The sequence below is a fragment of the Cimex lectularius genome, unplaced genomic scaffold, assembly GCF_000648675.2.
Source record: "Cimex lectularius strain Harlan isolate CLEC.00 unplaced genomic scaffold, Clec_2.1 scaffold52, whole genome shotgun sequence".
Classification (NCBI taxonomy): domain Eukaryota; kingdom Metazoa; phylum Arthropoda; class Insecta; order Hemiptera; family Cimicidae; genus Cimex; species Cimex lectularius.
The window spans coordinates 1426770-1443372 of NW_019392742.1; the positions used below are offsets into that span (position 1 = coordinate 1426770).

A 16603-nucleotide genomic window follows, 5' to 3' on the forward strand; every position below is an offset into this window, starting at 1 on the left:
TGTACTTTTGTCTTTTCTTTGTGCTCTCTTATATGTACCTATGTTTTCAAGTTTTATTTATTTATTTTTTAAAATTATCTGTTAATCAAATAGAAGAAAACACACAGACTCAACCTTGAAGGCCTTACTTCATGACAAGAATATAATCAAACTGAACAAATAATTAGTACAATTAGTACTTTTGCATGAAATTATTAATAATTATATTAATTAAAATAGTTTTACTTATGATTTGAAAAAAATTCACCAAAACACCGTTGATCATTTAATGAATCATGCTTATCTCAATGCCAGTGACTGCTATACAGCCCTATTACTCTCCTGAGTTTTTTTGGACTAACTGTAGAAATGTGCTTGTGTTTGGTTTTTTTTTTTTTAGTTATGAGTTTACTGTGTGACCTTTGTGCAAGAAGGGGCCTCCACATCCTAAATGCCACTCTCTGCTCTTATCATCAGTTCTCTTTTCTCCCCTTTACTCTCTTCAACTTTTCTTGCTAAGATACACTCTTCATCAGTCGACTAGTCAACTCATCTCAGCCCTTGACTACCTACTTAGTAACTCTACTGGGCTCAATTCAACTGTATAAAGACCATGAAAGCCCATCTGTTTAAAATAATCCCAAATGTAATAGCGACCCCACCTTGTTTGGGACTGATTTATAAAGGATTTGTCAACACTTTTCTACATCTTCCCAGTTTTTGGAAATGTTACTTTGGATCTTACTAGGTTGGCGATCCATCAGAATTGCATACCAGAATAAAATTGTGCAACATTCCTTATAAATGATTGCTTTACATTAACCATTTAACTCATATTAAGACAGGCCAGTTATAAAGAAACAATAAATCGTTAATAATTAATTTATATTTCTCATCCAGTTTTTAGGTCTTTAAATTTATGAAAGTTTTCTCCGTGTGATATTTGGCCCCTCAGGCAGGTGGTGGTATGTTAGTCTGAAGGTTCAAGGTCTGAACTTTGAGGGGTCTAGCCATTTTTTTTTAAATTTAAGTTGTTAAAAATGCAGAAAGATTCTACATGTGATGAACTTAGAATTTTTTTTAGTTACAATCTGACGGATGAATACGATACTTAAGAAGATGACTAAGGTAAGAATACAAACAAAATGCATAAAGAAAAAAAAAACTTTAATGGGATAAATTTGATTTGTATAAAAAACAAAAAATTCTACCTAGTTCGTTACAAATCTGATTTGCTCTATATTTATCTGTTTTTATCCAAGTTTATTATTTAACTAAGAAGGGCACCAGGCCAACTATCATTCTTTATTTATGAAATTAATTACTTAACAATACCTTCACCATTCCCACGTGATTTGTAGCAAATGGGACAATTTTCTAAACAAATCTACATTATAATATATAACAATTTAATAGCAAATACAATTGTAATGAGATAGTCACTAATCATCAATGCTTAAAATTTTGAGCTTGAAATGTAAAAAACAAAAAACCAACACAACAGATTAATTAGAAAATGTTGATGGCCATCATCTTATCAATCACTTTTCTAATATCTCCATCTGTTTGGATAAGCATTTCTCTCAGCCATCCCCCTTCATTGCTGAATCCCATCGAAAGCATCAGTTTTAGGGCCTCATCGATTTTGCACTCTTCTAAAAAAAAAGTCAAATTACATCTTCTAAGAATTTTGTAGCTTAGTGTACAAAATACTCACTTTTGATCAATGCCCAGCCATCTTCGGTTTCCATTTCACATGCAGTAGACGTTTTAATATCAGAGGTAGATGCACTTTTGTTAAACAATTGATCATTGCCAGTTCCAGATGTTGTGGGTGCAGTTGGTTCAGTCTTCTTAAATGTTGTAGGTGTAGGTTCAGTCTCTTTGTCGGGGGCATCCTTCTCTGAAGCCTTAATAATAATATTTATCTTTTTTGCAATATCACACAATTCTTCACCTACAATCAAAAATTTACATTAATAAAAACTGCTTAGAATTAAATACAGAAAAATTCATACAAAACATTACCAAATTTGGTCTCTTTATCTATGTTGAAAACAGATTGAAGCAAAGACACGAGATTGAACGTTTCTTCAGGTGTTGTTCCTTCTTTTTGTTGATTTTCTGAGAAGGTTGGGTTTTCTGTTAATGGACACAGGGATTCTCTGAGTCTGGTTTGACGTTTTTCTCTTCCATGGTGTGACCAGTTCCTCACTCCGTGTGCCATCTTATCAAAAGCTTTACCAAACCTGTTAATTTCCTTATTTATTCTGTGTCTTGAGAAAGGAGTTATTCCGATTGGAAAAGGCAATCTGAACATCACATGTTCTTTGTGCATTTGCTTTTGTTCACATTCGGAGCACAAATCGTAATCAGGACAAAGGACACATTTGTACCTGAATCCAATTACACTCTTGTTACAAGCATCGCACTCTACACCGGCATGTAGGTCTTCATTTACTGCAATGACAAACTATACATTAAAAAAGGAAAAAAAACCTTTTGCTTTAAATTAAAGTTAATTTATGTCCTGAACTATAAATCAATTTACCTCCATTCTTTTGGAGGAATCTTGTATTTTACTTTTAATGAAAATTCTTGCCTAATTTTAATAACAATGTAATATTTTATTTGGCTAGTTTCTTATCATTCTGATTCTATTCTTTCTGCTTTGGTCTCTCAGACATTTTGTTATCATCAACCAACAATCCTTCAAGGATAGGGCAGACTAGCTCAGAAATGACCGAACTACTGATACAACTCAAAAATCATATTTCCTCTTGTCTACAGGCAATGACCTGTAATTTGATCCCTAGGCTAGGCACACATGCAATTATTAGTTGCACAACAGTTTCAAAACGGTTTGGTTCGTTATCTACTAAAAATTGCACGTGTGTGTCTAGCCTTACTGATCATCTGTGAATGACCAACCCAGCAAGAATATGCAGATTAAAATAATTAGTAAGGATAAAAAAAAATCCCAAACTTAGATCTTTATTTTTGTTGACTTGGAATACCCCTTAATTAATGATAGGAATATATTAAAGATGTATAATCGTTAGGGATACTACATCATAGAGGAAATATTAATATATTAACTAACCTTTTTTCTTGAATAAATCCAAATTCTGATAGGCACTAGGCTTTACTATAATTTTCTTATACACGCCCTGCAATTCGGTTAAAGCTATCATAAGCTCTTCATCATTGCATATCTGGATGTTATCGTCATCATCATCTAAAAATATATTTATAATGACATGTCAAAACACTGTGTTATACACTTCAGAAAATACCTGTCCAAAAGATTTCTAGTTCAATGTTTTGCAACAGTGGGAACAGTGCAGATATCTTTTGCTTTACATACAAAAAATTTGTGACGACGTCTCGGTCGATGGAAAATTTTCTAATTTGTGTTTCTTCTCCTGGCAGTACCAAGTAGACTTTAAATAATACAGCATTTTCTAGCGACATTTTTATTATCTTCTTTTTTCAATCTAAATAAAAACAGTTGAACAAATTAATAGAGAATATAGATTTGACGCAATTTTAAAATAAAGTTTCTTACATCTTACTTAAGTGTTGAATACATTTTCAATTAATTGATTCAGTCGAAAACAGTATACATTTAAAATAGAACAAAATAAACACATTAAGTAGACCACCTGCACTAATGCACTTTTCAGCTACTAAATTGCCCTCTCATTTACACCACTTAGACACAGACGGTGAATAAAAGGGAGTTACAAAATATTAAAATAACAGAAAGGTATGTATAAAATGGGATAGGACAAGAAAGTGTTTGAATCAATCTAAAATAAAATAAAATCCAGGAGATGGGATTTAAAAAAAAATTTGAACAATAAAAAAGAGTAACCAAATGGAAACTACACATGAAAAATGGACTATTATAAAATAAAAAATCCAGATAGAAAGATTAATAAAATACTTCAGAGAATAAATAAATAAATAATAAATATTATGCTAAGAACACACGGCTTTGGATTATGTTACCATGTACCAATTCCAATAGGGATGAAAAGCAGGGTTTAACAGTATCTTTTAAATTGAGCTTTTGTTGATTATATCACTAACATCAGGACAATACCTATAATTAATTACACACACGCACGCAAGCACGCACGCACAAATATTGTAAAAATCTTACAGTACAATGTCTGAAAAGCAGAATTTTGAAAATTATTATGCTATCGTAAAAATAATTGTATGACAATTGTTCAAAAACCTTACCTAGGTTGATATTACTTGCAACGATATTGAACCCTAATATGAAGCGTAACAATTTGTTTTAGTGATTACTGATTGAATTTTTATAATTATAATTATATAATCAATTATATAAGTGAAGGAGAATAAGGAGACAAGATTTGCTATAAAGTTAATTTTAAATGAAACTTCATTCAAAGGTGAAACACGACTGGAAATGAAGCCAAATCGTTGTACTATATGTATGATGTACACACGCAACAAACACCAATGTGTGGATCAACAGTCAACAATATACTTCCAATGTATCGACTAAATCATTGTAAAAAAATTAATTTCTGAACTATTATATACAAAATTATAGCATGTCACACTACTGTCAACCAACAGCATTATCTATTTACTGTCGTAGAGTTAAAAATTTAAAAGTTGAAAAATCACTAACAAGGGGACAACTGGTGGATTAATAAAGGTGAAATTTTCCTTGCAATAAAAATACATTAAAAGCTATCAAAGTTTATCAATAACCCAAAAATTGCTAAAAACCAAATATTTTGAAAGTAAACTAGGCAATCAAGTTTTAATCTGATTAATTATAATTCAAATGCGGCTATAAAGATTTGAATATCAAACAGACCCTTTAAAAGAAGAGGAACGTAGCTTTTTAATGACGTACGTACCATTAAAATATATAGATTATTTCTATAAGAAAATACACAAAATATCAAAATTATTTGGCAGAATTTAATCTCGTTTTTTAAATGGAAATAATAGTCCGATTTTAATATTTGATACTGTTATAAAATGCCCTTAATAATTTCTTTAAAACAAATTATCAACGATGAAAATCGCTTTACTAGCTTTTGACAAAAATGATGTTAGAGCTTGTACTAGGAATGATGTTAGCCAGGTAGAAAATTATCATTCAAAAATTAATTTACACGATTTCCGCTAAAGACGGTATTCTAAGGGTTTTATAACACTAGAATCACGACAATGAGGTCAAATACAAGTTTTGACCATTTTCTGACCTACTTTGCTTATAGAATATTTGTTAAAATATATTTAAAAAAGTATTTTGATGATTTATATTTTTGTCATACCAAAGTAGAATATTCTGCGTCGTAGAAAACTTTTATTTTTATGTTATCTACAATGAAATTAATATGCCAAAAATAACATTTTTTTAAAACTCCGAGGTGCTAAAACGAAAAATCACATTAGTTTCACGAAAAAATCTTATGACAGTTTAATTGAAAAATATTTGGTTTTTAGACTTTTTTGGTTACTGATAAACTTTATTGCAATGTAAAAAAAATGCTTTAAATTGATATATTCATAGTTGATTTGAGCAAGTAGAATAACGAAATAAAATTAATTTTAAAAAACGGAAAATTTCAATTTTCAATATATTTTGACTTAGTTTAATTGAAAAATATTTGGTTTTTAGACTTTTTTGGTTACTGATAAACTTTATTGTAATGTAAAAAAAATGCTTTAAAATGATATATTCATAGTTGATTTGAGCAAGTAGAATAACGAAATAAAATTAATTTAAAAAAACAGAAAATTTCAATTTTCAATATATTTTGACTTAGTTTAATTGAAAAATATTTGGTTTTTAGACTTTTTTGGTTACTGATAAACTTTATTGCAATGTAAAAAAAGTGCTTTAAAATGATATATTCATAATTCATTTGAGCAAGTAGAACAACGAAATAAAAGTAATTTTAAAAAACGGAAAATTTCAATTTTCAATATTTTTTGGTGAAACCGGGGTCTATTCACAAGATGTGGTGGATACGTGTCCGATATTTTGGGGCGTAGAATCACAAAAAAAAAAGTTTGGTCCGAATCCGTGACACCAATCTGGTCGTCCCCTTGTAAGACTTATGTGCAATCGGTTGAAAATTCATTAAAAAATTCCCCAATTCTCTTCATGGATACGATGTATACAGACCTAATAATAAACTGCCACACAAAGCCAGAAAAAAGTCAATAAACACCAAACTGGGAATAAATCTGTTGTCGTGGGGGGAACAAATGGGTTAAGTTCAGTTTTGACCAAAATGATAAAAGTGCACGGTACCTTCTTTTTAAGCTTGTACCTATTGTCAAAAAGTGGTTAAGTCTGAAACGAATTAAGAGGGGGCATACCCGACTCAACGCGATCCAAAGACACCCACCCAAGACCTTGTCGCAAGTTGGTGGGGTGTGCATAACTGTTCCATGCAAGCACCCGCTATGCGATGTACGTACAGTGTATATCACAGTAGTATACGCGAAATGGATCGCTCTGAGGGATGGTTAAGAAGAATATAAGGAAGTAATGTCAGCAGCAACGAAGCTGCAGCAGAAAAACTCGGTTCAAGGAGTGTATCTAGCGAACATCATACTTCAGTACTTCACTATTTGTATTTTCGGATGATGAAACTTCTATTTGATTATCTTCATGGGGAAATAAAGGAACGGGTCGGAAAACTAATACAAAATAATGTATTACATGCCATTTACCATGGCAACATATACATTCAAAGACAAAACCTCTCCCCGGAAATTTTTGTTCTTTATATCAAAATATATATACGATTTTTTATCGTTATATTAATTACAACATACTTATGTTAATATAAGCCAAATTAGTAATTAGTAAAATTTAACTAACAATTTTTTTAACCTAGGTTTGTTTTTAATTCATTATTATGAGCAAAACCAGGTAATAAATTGTTTGTTAATTTCATTCCATCCCTAAATGGTTTTGATAAATTTGCTGCCAAACCAACAAAAATATGTTTAGCTACAGAATATGATATTGTGTGGAATATTAGAGAGGAAGACCTTATCGTAAGGCATAGAGAACAGGTCGAGAGGTCTGGAGAATAGGGAGGGTGAGGCAGAACCTCATAACCAAGATCCAAGAGTTTTCATGTTGCCGTGTACCATTCGGCATTTTCCGATTGAACAAATACCACATCACCAATGCCAATTTGCAGTGCATTACTTCAGTTTGAGAGCAATACATTTCGGCATTGATTGATTCGCCAAGATTCAAGATGTGGTAAATCAGCAAATGAAATAAACAAATGAAGCCCACCAAAGAGTCACCATCACCTTTTTTGATTTGGAAATTGTGGTGCTGCTTATCATTTGTCGAGCCATTTCTGCGGTTATCGTAGAGAATCCACTTTTCATCACAAGTAACAATACTATCCAGAAAAGGTTCGTTCTGTTTCGGCAAAGAAGTGTTGCACAAACTACTTAACGAATTAAAAAAAAAAAATTGGGGGGGGAGGTCGTTTAATGCATGAAGAACCTAACTTTCGGGCTTTACACCTTTCCAATTGCCTTGAGATGGTCCAAGGTCAAAGTCATTTGCTAACTGAAAGATTCTCTCTTAGTTCTTAAACAGTTGTTCTGGAATTTTCTTCGAGGAAAGCTCGTAGAACATCATCAATCAGAGAAGAAATCCTTCTACGACCTTCTTTATCTTCAAGGCTAAAGTCTGTCTCACTAAATTTTTTAAACCATCTCTGAACGATGCTCTCACTCACACTGCCATAGCCCCAGACTTCATTAATGTTTCTGGCCGTTTGGGCACCGTTCCGACAGAATTTAAAATTGTAAAACGAAATTACGCGAAAATCACGAAAGTCGACGTCTCAGTAAAGACCGAATTATTCCCAAGTAACGAATTGCTACTTGAGATAAACAAACGTTTTTGTTTGGAAGATGATTAAAAATTGTTGATATTCGTACAAAAGAATAATCCTTCAAACGTAAACAGTTTATTATATGTAGGGGTATTTGAAAGAAAACATGAAAACCTGCATTATTTTCCGGACAACTCAATATTATACCATGTTATGCTTTATACTCGAGTATTTCGAGGAACTCTTCATTAGCTCTCCTCCACAGTTGTAATACCGTCGATACTATGGAGGCTGTTTTTTTTTAACCGCGAAAATGTCATCCCAGAAAGAGTTCGGCCTACAAATATATTGTTTCGAAAAGCTTAGCTGCTTTTTTCTATATTTCGGGTTTACCACCATTCTTGCAGACGAATGAAGATTTGTTGGAATTTTGTTAGCGGATCCTTTTTTTTTTGCCGTCCTAGATAATTTCCGCTCATTCCTCCCTTGCAAGATTTTTGGTCGACCTGTCCTATCTGCGTTCAGTCTTCCCTTCTAATGTGGGCCATAAATGTCATACCTTTTCCCGTAGAAAAATAACGCGGAGATGTTTTTCCATTGAAGAAACGTTGTATGTTTCCGGAGTTTTATTTATACAAAGTAATAGCACGGCCGCACGGACAAACGAGAAATATAGACTGGGTAGCGATAAATACGAAACAACTAAACGAAAAACAGAAAACAAACTCTGACTCCGATTATTTTTTGTGACCGGTTGATCGGATCCACAGTCACTTTTCCATACATAATTGTTTTAAAAATAATTCTCATAAGATTAACTTGTAATAACGTCATATTTTAAATGTAACATGTAATAACAAAAAAATTAGGTACCTCGAATACAAGCATAAAGCTCGTAAATAAGTTTGAAGGAATTACATCCACGTCTCTCGACGATTTTACTCTTGCAATTCATCCGTCTCCTATGTAATAACAACTATCTAAAAAAAGCATTTCATCCGTCTCCTATGCAATAAGAACTATCTAAAAAAAAGATTGAGTTTTGGTTTTCAAAAGAGTCATTGTAAGCCACTGGTCACTCTAATAGTCAATAAATATGAGAAATTGGTATGTTAATGCGCGTCAAAAGGTCCAACTATCGGATTATAAGCTTAAAGCTCATAATCAGGTTGAAGGAGTTACAACCACTTCTCTAGACAACTCTATTCTTGCAATTCATCCATCTCCTCCATGTAGTGAGAACTATCTAAAAAAGATTGAGTTTTGGTTTTCTAATTGAAGAATCATTGTAAGCCACTGGTCACTCTAATAGTCAATAAATGAGAAATTGGTATGTTAATGCGTCAAAAGGTTCAACTATCGGATTATAAGCTTAAAACTCATAATCAGGTTGATGGAGTTACAACCACTTCTCTAGACAACTCTATTCTTGCAATTCATCCATCTCCTCCATGTAGTGAGAACTATCTAAAAAAGATTGAGTTTTGGTTTTCTAATTGAAGAATCATTGTAAGCCACTTGGTCACTCTAATTATCAATAAATATGATAAATTGTTATGCTATTGTGTCAAGGTTCAACTATTTGGATTTCTTAAAGCTCAATCAGATTAAAGGATCTCTACGACGTTACTCTTACAATTCTTCCATGCCTTTTGATCACTCTAATTGTCAATAAATATGTTAAATTGTTATGTTAATGTTTCAACATGGCACAATTTGTTGAAAAGTTGCAACATCTAACAATTTATCTTAATGTATTGAAATAAGCCTGGAAAACAAATGCAGTTAGTTGTCAAATCATTGCAAAATTAGACGTACTAAGTATGAATGAAAAACTAATGATTTATTTTAGTGATTAAATACCTATAATTTAACAAATATATATGCCTAGATGAAAATGTGTAGGTAAATTCACAAACAATAAAAGGAAAAAAAATTTCGACCATAAACGCCACTCATGAGGCAGCGATTTTTCTAATATATTTTCATGGAATTTATAGATAATTCAAACCGAAAGAAAAAATTAACAATTTGTCTTACTGATTTTATATCATAATTATAAAATTTATTTTGTTGACAGATGGGTAAACAGCGTAAATGCCACTGAACACACAACATATTATGAAACAAACAATACCAATACAAGTGTATAAAATTGTAACAAAATTTCACAATTCTAATAAAAATATAGTAAATGAATTGTAAAAAAGATTTCGTTATTTTTTTTATTGAAGATGACTCATGATTTGATCATTAAGACAGGTTACCGTGAGTCGATGAATTTTGATGGCAGATTATTCAAATTTTCTACGCCGCTGTTTGAAAAGAATCCACCTGATTTCTGGGAGCTGTGTTTTAAAAGTTTTACGCTATGACTACTTGTTTTTGAGGTTCTATACAGTGAGAAAAGTTGAGGCGAAAGCCGATATTTATTTGGAAGAATTTTATAGGTTTCCATGAGATCGCCTTTCTTTTCGATCTTGAAGGGTTGTTAAATTAGTAGTTAATTTTGATTATGCCAATCTGTTGAAGTTAAACATCGATAAACTAGTTTCATGGTGCAATGTTAATTCTCTTAAAATTGAACATTGCCCAACTCAATGTAATGAGTTATTTCGAAGGTGATAAAAAAGTTTTTTGTACAAAATTAATGGTGCATGTATAGAGTCAATAGTTTTAGTGTTCTTTGTGTTCTGTTTGCCCTATTTCATTTAAAAGCCATATTGCTGTCAGTATCTCGATCCAAAGACTAGATAAGACGCACTTTAGCAATGATATTCAGTCAATTCAAAATCTGTTTTGCACTTATTAAGAATTACACTCTGATAACATTGATAAGGTTCAAAATAAGTTCTTAAGACTCATTGCATATAGATTAAGGATTAAATCAGATGAAATCAACAATAAACATCTTTTGACACTACTCAATTTAACTTCCCTTGATTATAAAGCTAGTTTAAACGTAACATCATATCGAATGTGACCAAATTTTATATTTTTAATTTAATTACAAGTTTAATGTCTTTTTGAAAGAAGGGGCTCCAAACTTGAAAAAATCCAATATGGGCCGAACATAGGTATCTTTTTTTATGTTTTTTTATTTAAGAATTTCAGGTGACGGCAATCAATGATCAGCCAAACATCGTGAAATTATATTTAGTGAAATGTATTTAAAAAATTGTTGTTAAACGAAGTTTTATCAACAAATGACATGATCATTCACATTCACTTCCTAGAAAGTTCGATGTTTTATTCATTTATGTAATTCGTGTTGTTTGTTTCGATGTTTTTCAACAACAACAACAAAAACACAGTATGAACACAGTTGAACAGTTAATAAAAAGCGAATATTTACATAACAATATTGGTACAAACCTTGGTGATCGCGAATATGATGCCGATGGCGTCGAATCCGCGTCTAGCTGCAGAGTGGTGATGGCGCTCGGCCCCACTCGGGTTTTCAACAGGGCGGTGACTCACATGCCACCACCATAATCTGGAATATTCATTCTCGTCCTATTGCGTAACAACTTTCTACAAAATGCTGACCAATTGTGCGAACCTACCGAAGCAAATGTCCTTCGGACCGGGTTTTCAATTTTTCATCACCACTGGGGCACCAGCACCAAGGTACACTCGGAAGTGGGGACCTTGAGTGTCATAATTCATTCATTGGTCCCTGGCTCGTCAAATCCCTCTATCATAACTCATGAATAGCGAAAATCGAAACGAATGTTAAAATAGATTTTCTCTCTCAGATAATAATAAAAAAAAGAAAAGTTAATTGGATCAAGGAAAAAATAAGTCCTGGTTTCTGGAAGTTAGATGTTATTCCTTTGTCTAAAAGTGTCCTAAGACAAGAAATCATTATGATGACTGATTTTTTCCAAAGCATTGACAACGTTAAACTCCCACTTCTGTTTGCCAAATTAGCTGTACCATTAATTTTGTACAAAAAACTTTTTTATTACCTTTGAAATAACTCATTACATTGAGTTGGGCAATGTTCAATTTTAAGAGAATTAACATTGCACCATGAAACTAGTTTATCGATGTTTAACTTCAACAGATTGGCATAATCAAAATTAACTACTAATTTAAAAACCCTTCAAGATCGTAAAGAAAGGCGATCTTATGGAAACTTATGAAATTCTTACAAATAAATATGAGCTTTTGTCTCAACTTGCCTCACTGCATACAATCTCAAAAACAAGTAACCATAGTCTTTTACAACCCAGCTCCCAGAAATTAGTTGGATTCTTTTCAAACTGTGGCGCAAAAAAGCAGAATAATCTGCCATCAAAATTCATCGACTCATAATAACCTGTCTTTCTGATCAAATCATGAGTCATCTTCAATAAAAAAATAAAAAAATAAAAGAATCACTAAATCTATTTTACAATTCATTTACAATATTTTTATTAGAATTTTATTGTGAAATTTTGTTGCAATTTTATACACTTGTATTGGTATTGTTTGTTTCATAAAATGTGGTGTGTTTGTTGGCATTTATGCCGTTTACTCATGGGACAATAAAATACATAAATTTAACAATTATGACATGTGATCACTAGGACAAATTATTAATTATTTGTTTCGATTTGAATTATCTAACCCCATGAAAGTACAATATGAAAATCGCTGCCTATGCAACCAATTGTTTGTAAATTTACCTTCAAATTTTCATCTAGGGATGTATATTTGTTAAATTGTAGAAATTTAAACGCTAAAATAAATCATTATTTTTTCATTCATACTTAGTACATCTAATTTTGCAACGATTTGACATCTTATTTTAATACATTAAGATAAATTGTTAGATGTTGCAATGTTTCAACAATTGTGCAATGTTGACACATTAACATAACAATTTATCATATTTATTGACAATTAGAGTGACCAGTGGCTTACAATGATTCTTCAATTTGAAAACCAAAACTCAATCTTTTTTAGATAGTTCTTACTACACAGAGGAGAAGGATGAATTGTAAGAATAGAGTCATCGAGAGACGCGTTTTTAACTCCTTCAACTAGAATATGAGCTTTTGAAGAAATCATTACTACATTGATTTTTCCAAAGCATTGACAATGTTAAACCCCCACTTCTGTTAGCCAAATTTTTGGGGGGTTTCCATGGCAGTATTTTTAAATTGGTTCTCTTCCTACTTTATCAATAGAAAACAATCCTGAGAGAGTCCCTCCGGGATCACACTTAAGCCCCTTTTTATTGAACATCTTCATTAGCGAAATTACAATGCATTTGGCTCTGTAATTATAATTTGTTTTGTTATACAGATGCTGACTTTGCCAGAAGAGAATATTAACTTAACTACTTTTTGTGTAGAAGAAGGTAGGGTTACAAAATACAATAAACCTGAAGATATATTCGTAAATATTAATTGTTACACAAACAGATCATAAGCGACAGGAGCCACAACTCTAACTCTGAAGAAGAGCTAATTCACAAGAGGACTTGCCCCAAACGATGCTTGTCAACACCAGCTTCCACATCTTTTAACGCCTTTCAGGATCTTCTTCCTGTTCCTGGATCTTCGACAGTTTACTCTATTTGATTTGTCGCAATGACTAAGACTAAGGCCAGCTTAGTCCCCTTGTTGAGTCCTAGGCTAAGTGTGGCTGCTTGATTGTTCTAGACTGAGTCCTTGGATTTTTATTGTCTCTTTTTTATTTGTCTTATTTCATTTTTCTTTCTTTTTGTGCTTTTTATTAAATTGATTCTTGGGAAATAAATTTTTCCCTGGACAAAATGATGAATTACTAGATTGGATGTAGATGTAGACATATTAATCAGAGTTTGTATATACTGCGCCCATTAGGAGCTGTTGTAAATCCTGTTCTGTGCTTATTCTATAAATATTGATATTTTATTGTATTAATATGATATTGATTTATATGTTATTATTATTCTCATTGTTACTTTATAAAAATAATTAGTGTTAATTTCTCATAGTATTACATTTTGATGATATTTTATTTTTACATTACTACTTAAAAAATATGTGAGTACAAAATCTGGTTTATAGTGATTACATTTGTAAATTGGGAACATATACATTTTTGCACGTAAATTATGACAAATATACATAATGTTTGATATGTTACTGCACAGCAAGCATTAAGGGCAGATGTATACAACAACTATCACCATGATGATCAACCACCAGTGATTTTTCTGTTATTCTTTCATGGAAATGATTTTTTTTTTTTAATAGAAGAATCACTGTATACACTTTGTCCCTCTGACTGTCAAGAAATAATAAAAATCTTTCCATTCAACATTGTGCAATTTGTTAGAAAAATCTGAAGAAATGACTCATGATTTGTGCCAGTGACCAGTAAATAATCCTATCACTTCTCTCAGTTTAGCCCTCTCTAACTGTAGCAGTGATTTTGCCAGTCTTGGTGAGGGCTGTTGTAGCATAAGCTGACTATGCCTAGCACTTCTAGAGTTTATACACTTCTCCTTTTGCCATTTTTGGATTCTGTAACGGTGATTCTGTGTTTGTTTTTGTTATCCTTAGAATAGGTTCAGTGCTTATATTTGGCAGATCCTCCTCTACTCAGTGTGTCTGCCTTTTTGTTACCCTAATTCCTTTGTACCCAAGATATCATCGGGTTGTTGGGTCCCTGGGTTTTTGATGCATTCACTGACTTTTTTTTTGCTAATGCTTTAATAGCTGCTTGGCTATTTGATCTTAGAAGGATTTTTTGTCAGTGTAACTGCTTTTAAGATTTTCTAGGGCCCATGCATTGATCGCTTCGTTGAGATAAATTAAAAATAAAGATTAATTATAGCGTTAAATTACATCATTACATTTCAAATTAATTACAATGTTTTCAGGAAATCCACCGTTTTGAGAACATTATGAAAAATGAAAAAAAAAAAACTGTGTGAATCAATCTTTGCTTTCCTTTCTTATTCTTAATTCTCTTGCATCTAGAAAAGAAGTAGACCCGTCGTATTAGTTCATAAATATAAGTCTTCACAGAAATAATCAATAATTGTCTTTTCCTTGTCGAATGATGTGCCATGGCAGTCAAGTGCATGCTGCGCTCTTCTGTGTTTTAATAGCATCACTTAGGGGGCGCCGGTGGACGCAACGGTTTAGGTGTTGACACGGCGCTCAATATACATACACCGCGTTGTAAGGTAAAGGTCCCGGGTTCGAATCTAGCGGCCCTGCATTCGAACCCGACATAGAAATGGGCTTTTTTCAAAACCACCGGCACCTTGAGGATCGATATTTATTTACGGATCGAAATCCACTATAAAAAAGACAATTTACAATAACAAAAAATATAAATAATATATGTAAAAATACAAATAATATATATAAAAAGAATAAGAAATAATATACATGGTAATAAAGACTAGAGTGCGAGAATTAGTTGAACCAGTAAATGAAATAAATTGTAATAATTTTGTACAGTATGAAATATAAAAGCATTCAACTAAGGTTGTAGGATAAGGTTTTTCACAGATTGCACAGAACTATTGAAGAAGTCAATGCTATTGCAGATTTTGTTACTCTTGATCATCATTCTGTGTAGAGGAGAAGAGAGCATGTAGTTAGAGCTTTGAGAGAATAGCTTGCTTAGAGAAGCATATGACTTCTGTTGTTGCGAACTCTAAACAAATAAAAAAATAAATAAAAATAGCATCACTTGTGCCCGGTTTTTCTTTGTAGGATGTAGGATCTGTTGTTCTTCGTTGTCACCGTGTTGATTTTAGCCAGTTATGTAATTTCATAACGAAATCAAGTCAATGTAGAGTTCTCCTTGCAGTCTGCTGAAGATTGCCCTACAGTTTGGCCGTTTACGGTAATCCTGGTTTGGTCTGTCGTTTTCAGTGGTGGGCTTGTGGTCTTACCTCAATCTGTTTATACTCCTGACCAAGCTTTAATAGTTTGGTCAAGGTATTACCTATGGTCCGGGACAAAAAGATATACCACCCTATCATTTTGCCTATTCATTATGTGTTTTCATTCAGTTTTTTAAAACATAAATGATTTTTTCAGCTAACTTTTAATTGTATCTTGGTACTTAATTGCCAGTAAAATTTTAATACCTATAAATAACAGTAAATATTAGCTTTGAGGTAGGACCAAAAGTTAGCACACTTGTTGTTTGTAAACGAAAATTACAATTACAAATCCAATTATGTATTAATTTATGAGCTTGTTGCTTATATCGATGAAAACGTTTGTAATGAGTAATGCCAGTTATTTGTTATTTTCTGAACGCCAATAATGCTACTTACTGGCAATAATATATATAAAGAGGGAAGTTTATGGGCCGACAAACAGCTGAGGTCATCGCCGGCCCTCTGCATGTTTTCCTTCTTTTTCTCTTCTTTCGCACATATTTTGTTCTAAACTTCAACTTATAAACTTTTAAACTTAACTCAGGCTGTCAAATACAGAATAGAAACAAAAACATACAATACATATATATACATCACTACAAACATAAATGTCTGGTTACATTCACTCCCCCAGTGTACTCGATATTCCTCGGAGCGGGGTTGAACCCATTCCATTCTCGCTAATAACTCACTTTTATTCTCCAGACGTCACACACTCACCCCAGAGAACTCGATATTCCAAATAAATAAATGTAATAACCCCCTTCCTTTCACGTTAATAAATTACATTCATTCCATTAAATTAACATAAAGTCAACATGACACAACACAAACACATAAAAACCACTATATACATTTAAAA

At 32.3% G+C, this 16603-nt stretch overlaps 1 protein-coding gene and 1 long non-coding RNA gene across 2 annotated transcripts; one reads left to right on the plus strand and one right to left on the minus strand.

Annotated features, from left to right (window-relative positions):
• Positions 1-1194: 1194 nt before the first annotated feature.
• On the minus strand, positions 1195-11335 carry LOC106666767. Its single transcript, XM_014394192.2, has 6 exons — positions 11232-11335; positions 3276-3476; positions 3083-3217; positions 2008-2439; positions 1697-1936; positions 1195-1634 (listed from the first exon to the last, which is right to left on the minus strand). The coding sequence occupies exons 2-6, from the start codon at positions 3451-3453 to the stop codon at positions 1489-1491; spliced, it is 1131 nt and encodes a 376-aa protein (XP_014249678.1). The 5' UTR covers positions 3454-3476; positions 11232-11335; the 3' UTR covers positions 1195-1488.
• On the plus strand, positions 8731-14247 carry LOC106666768. Its single transcript, XR_001340477.2, has 3 exons — positions 8731-10933; positions 13152-13206; positions 13271-14247. It is a non-coding gene; the product is annotated as an uncharacterized LOC106666768 (long non-coding RNA).
• The last annotated feature ends 2356 nt before the right edge of the window (positions 14248-16603 follow it).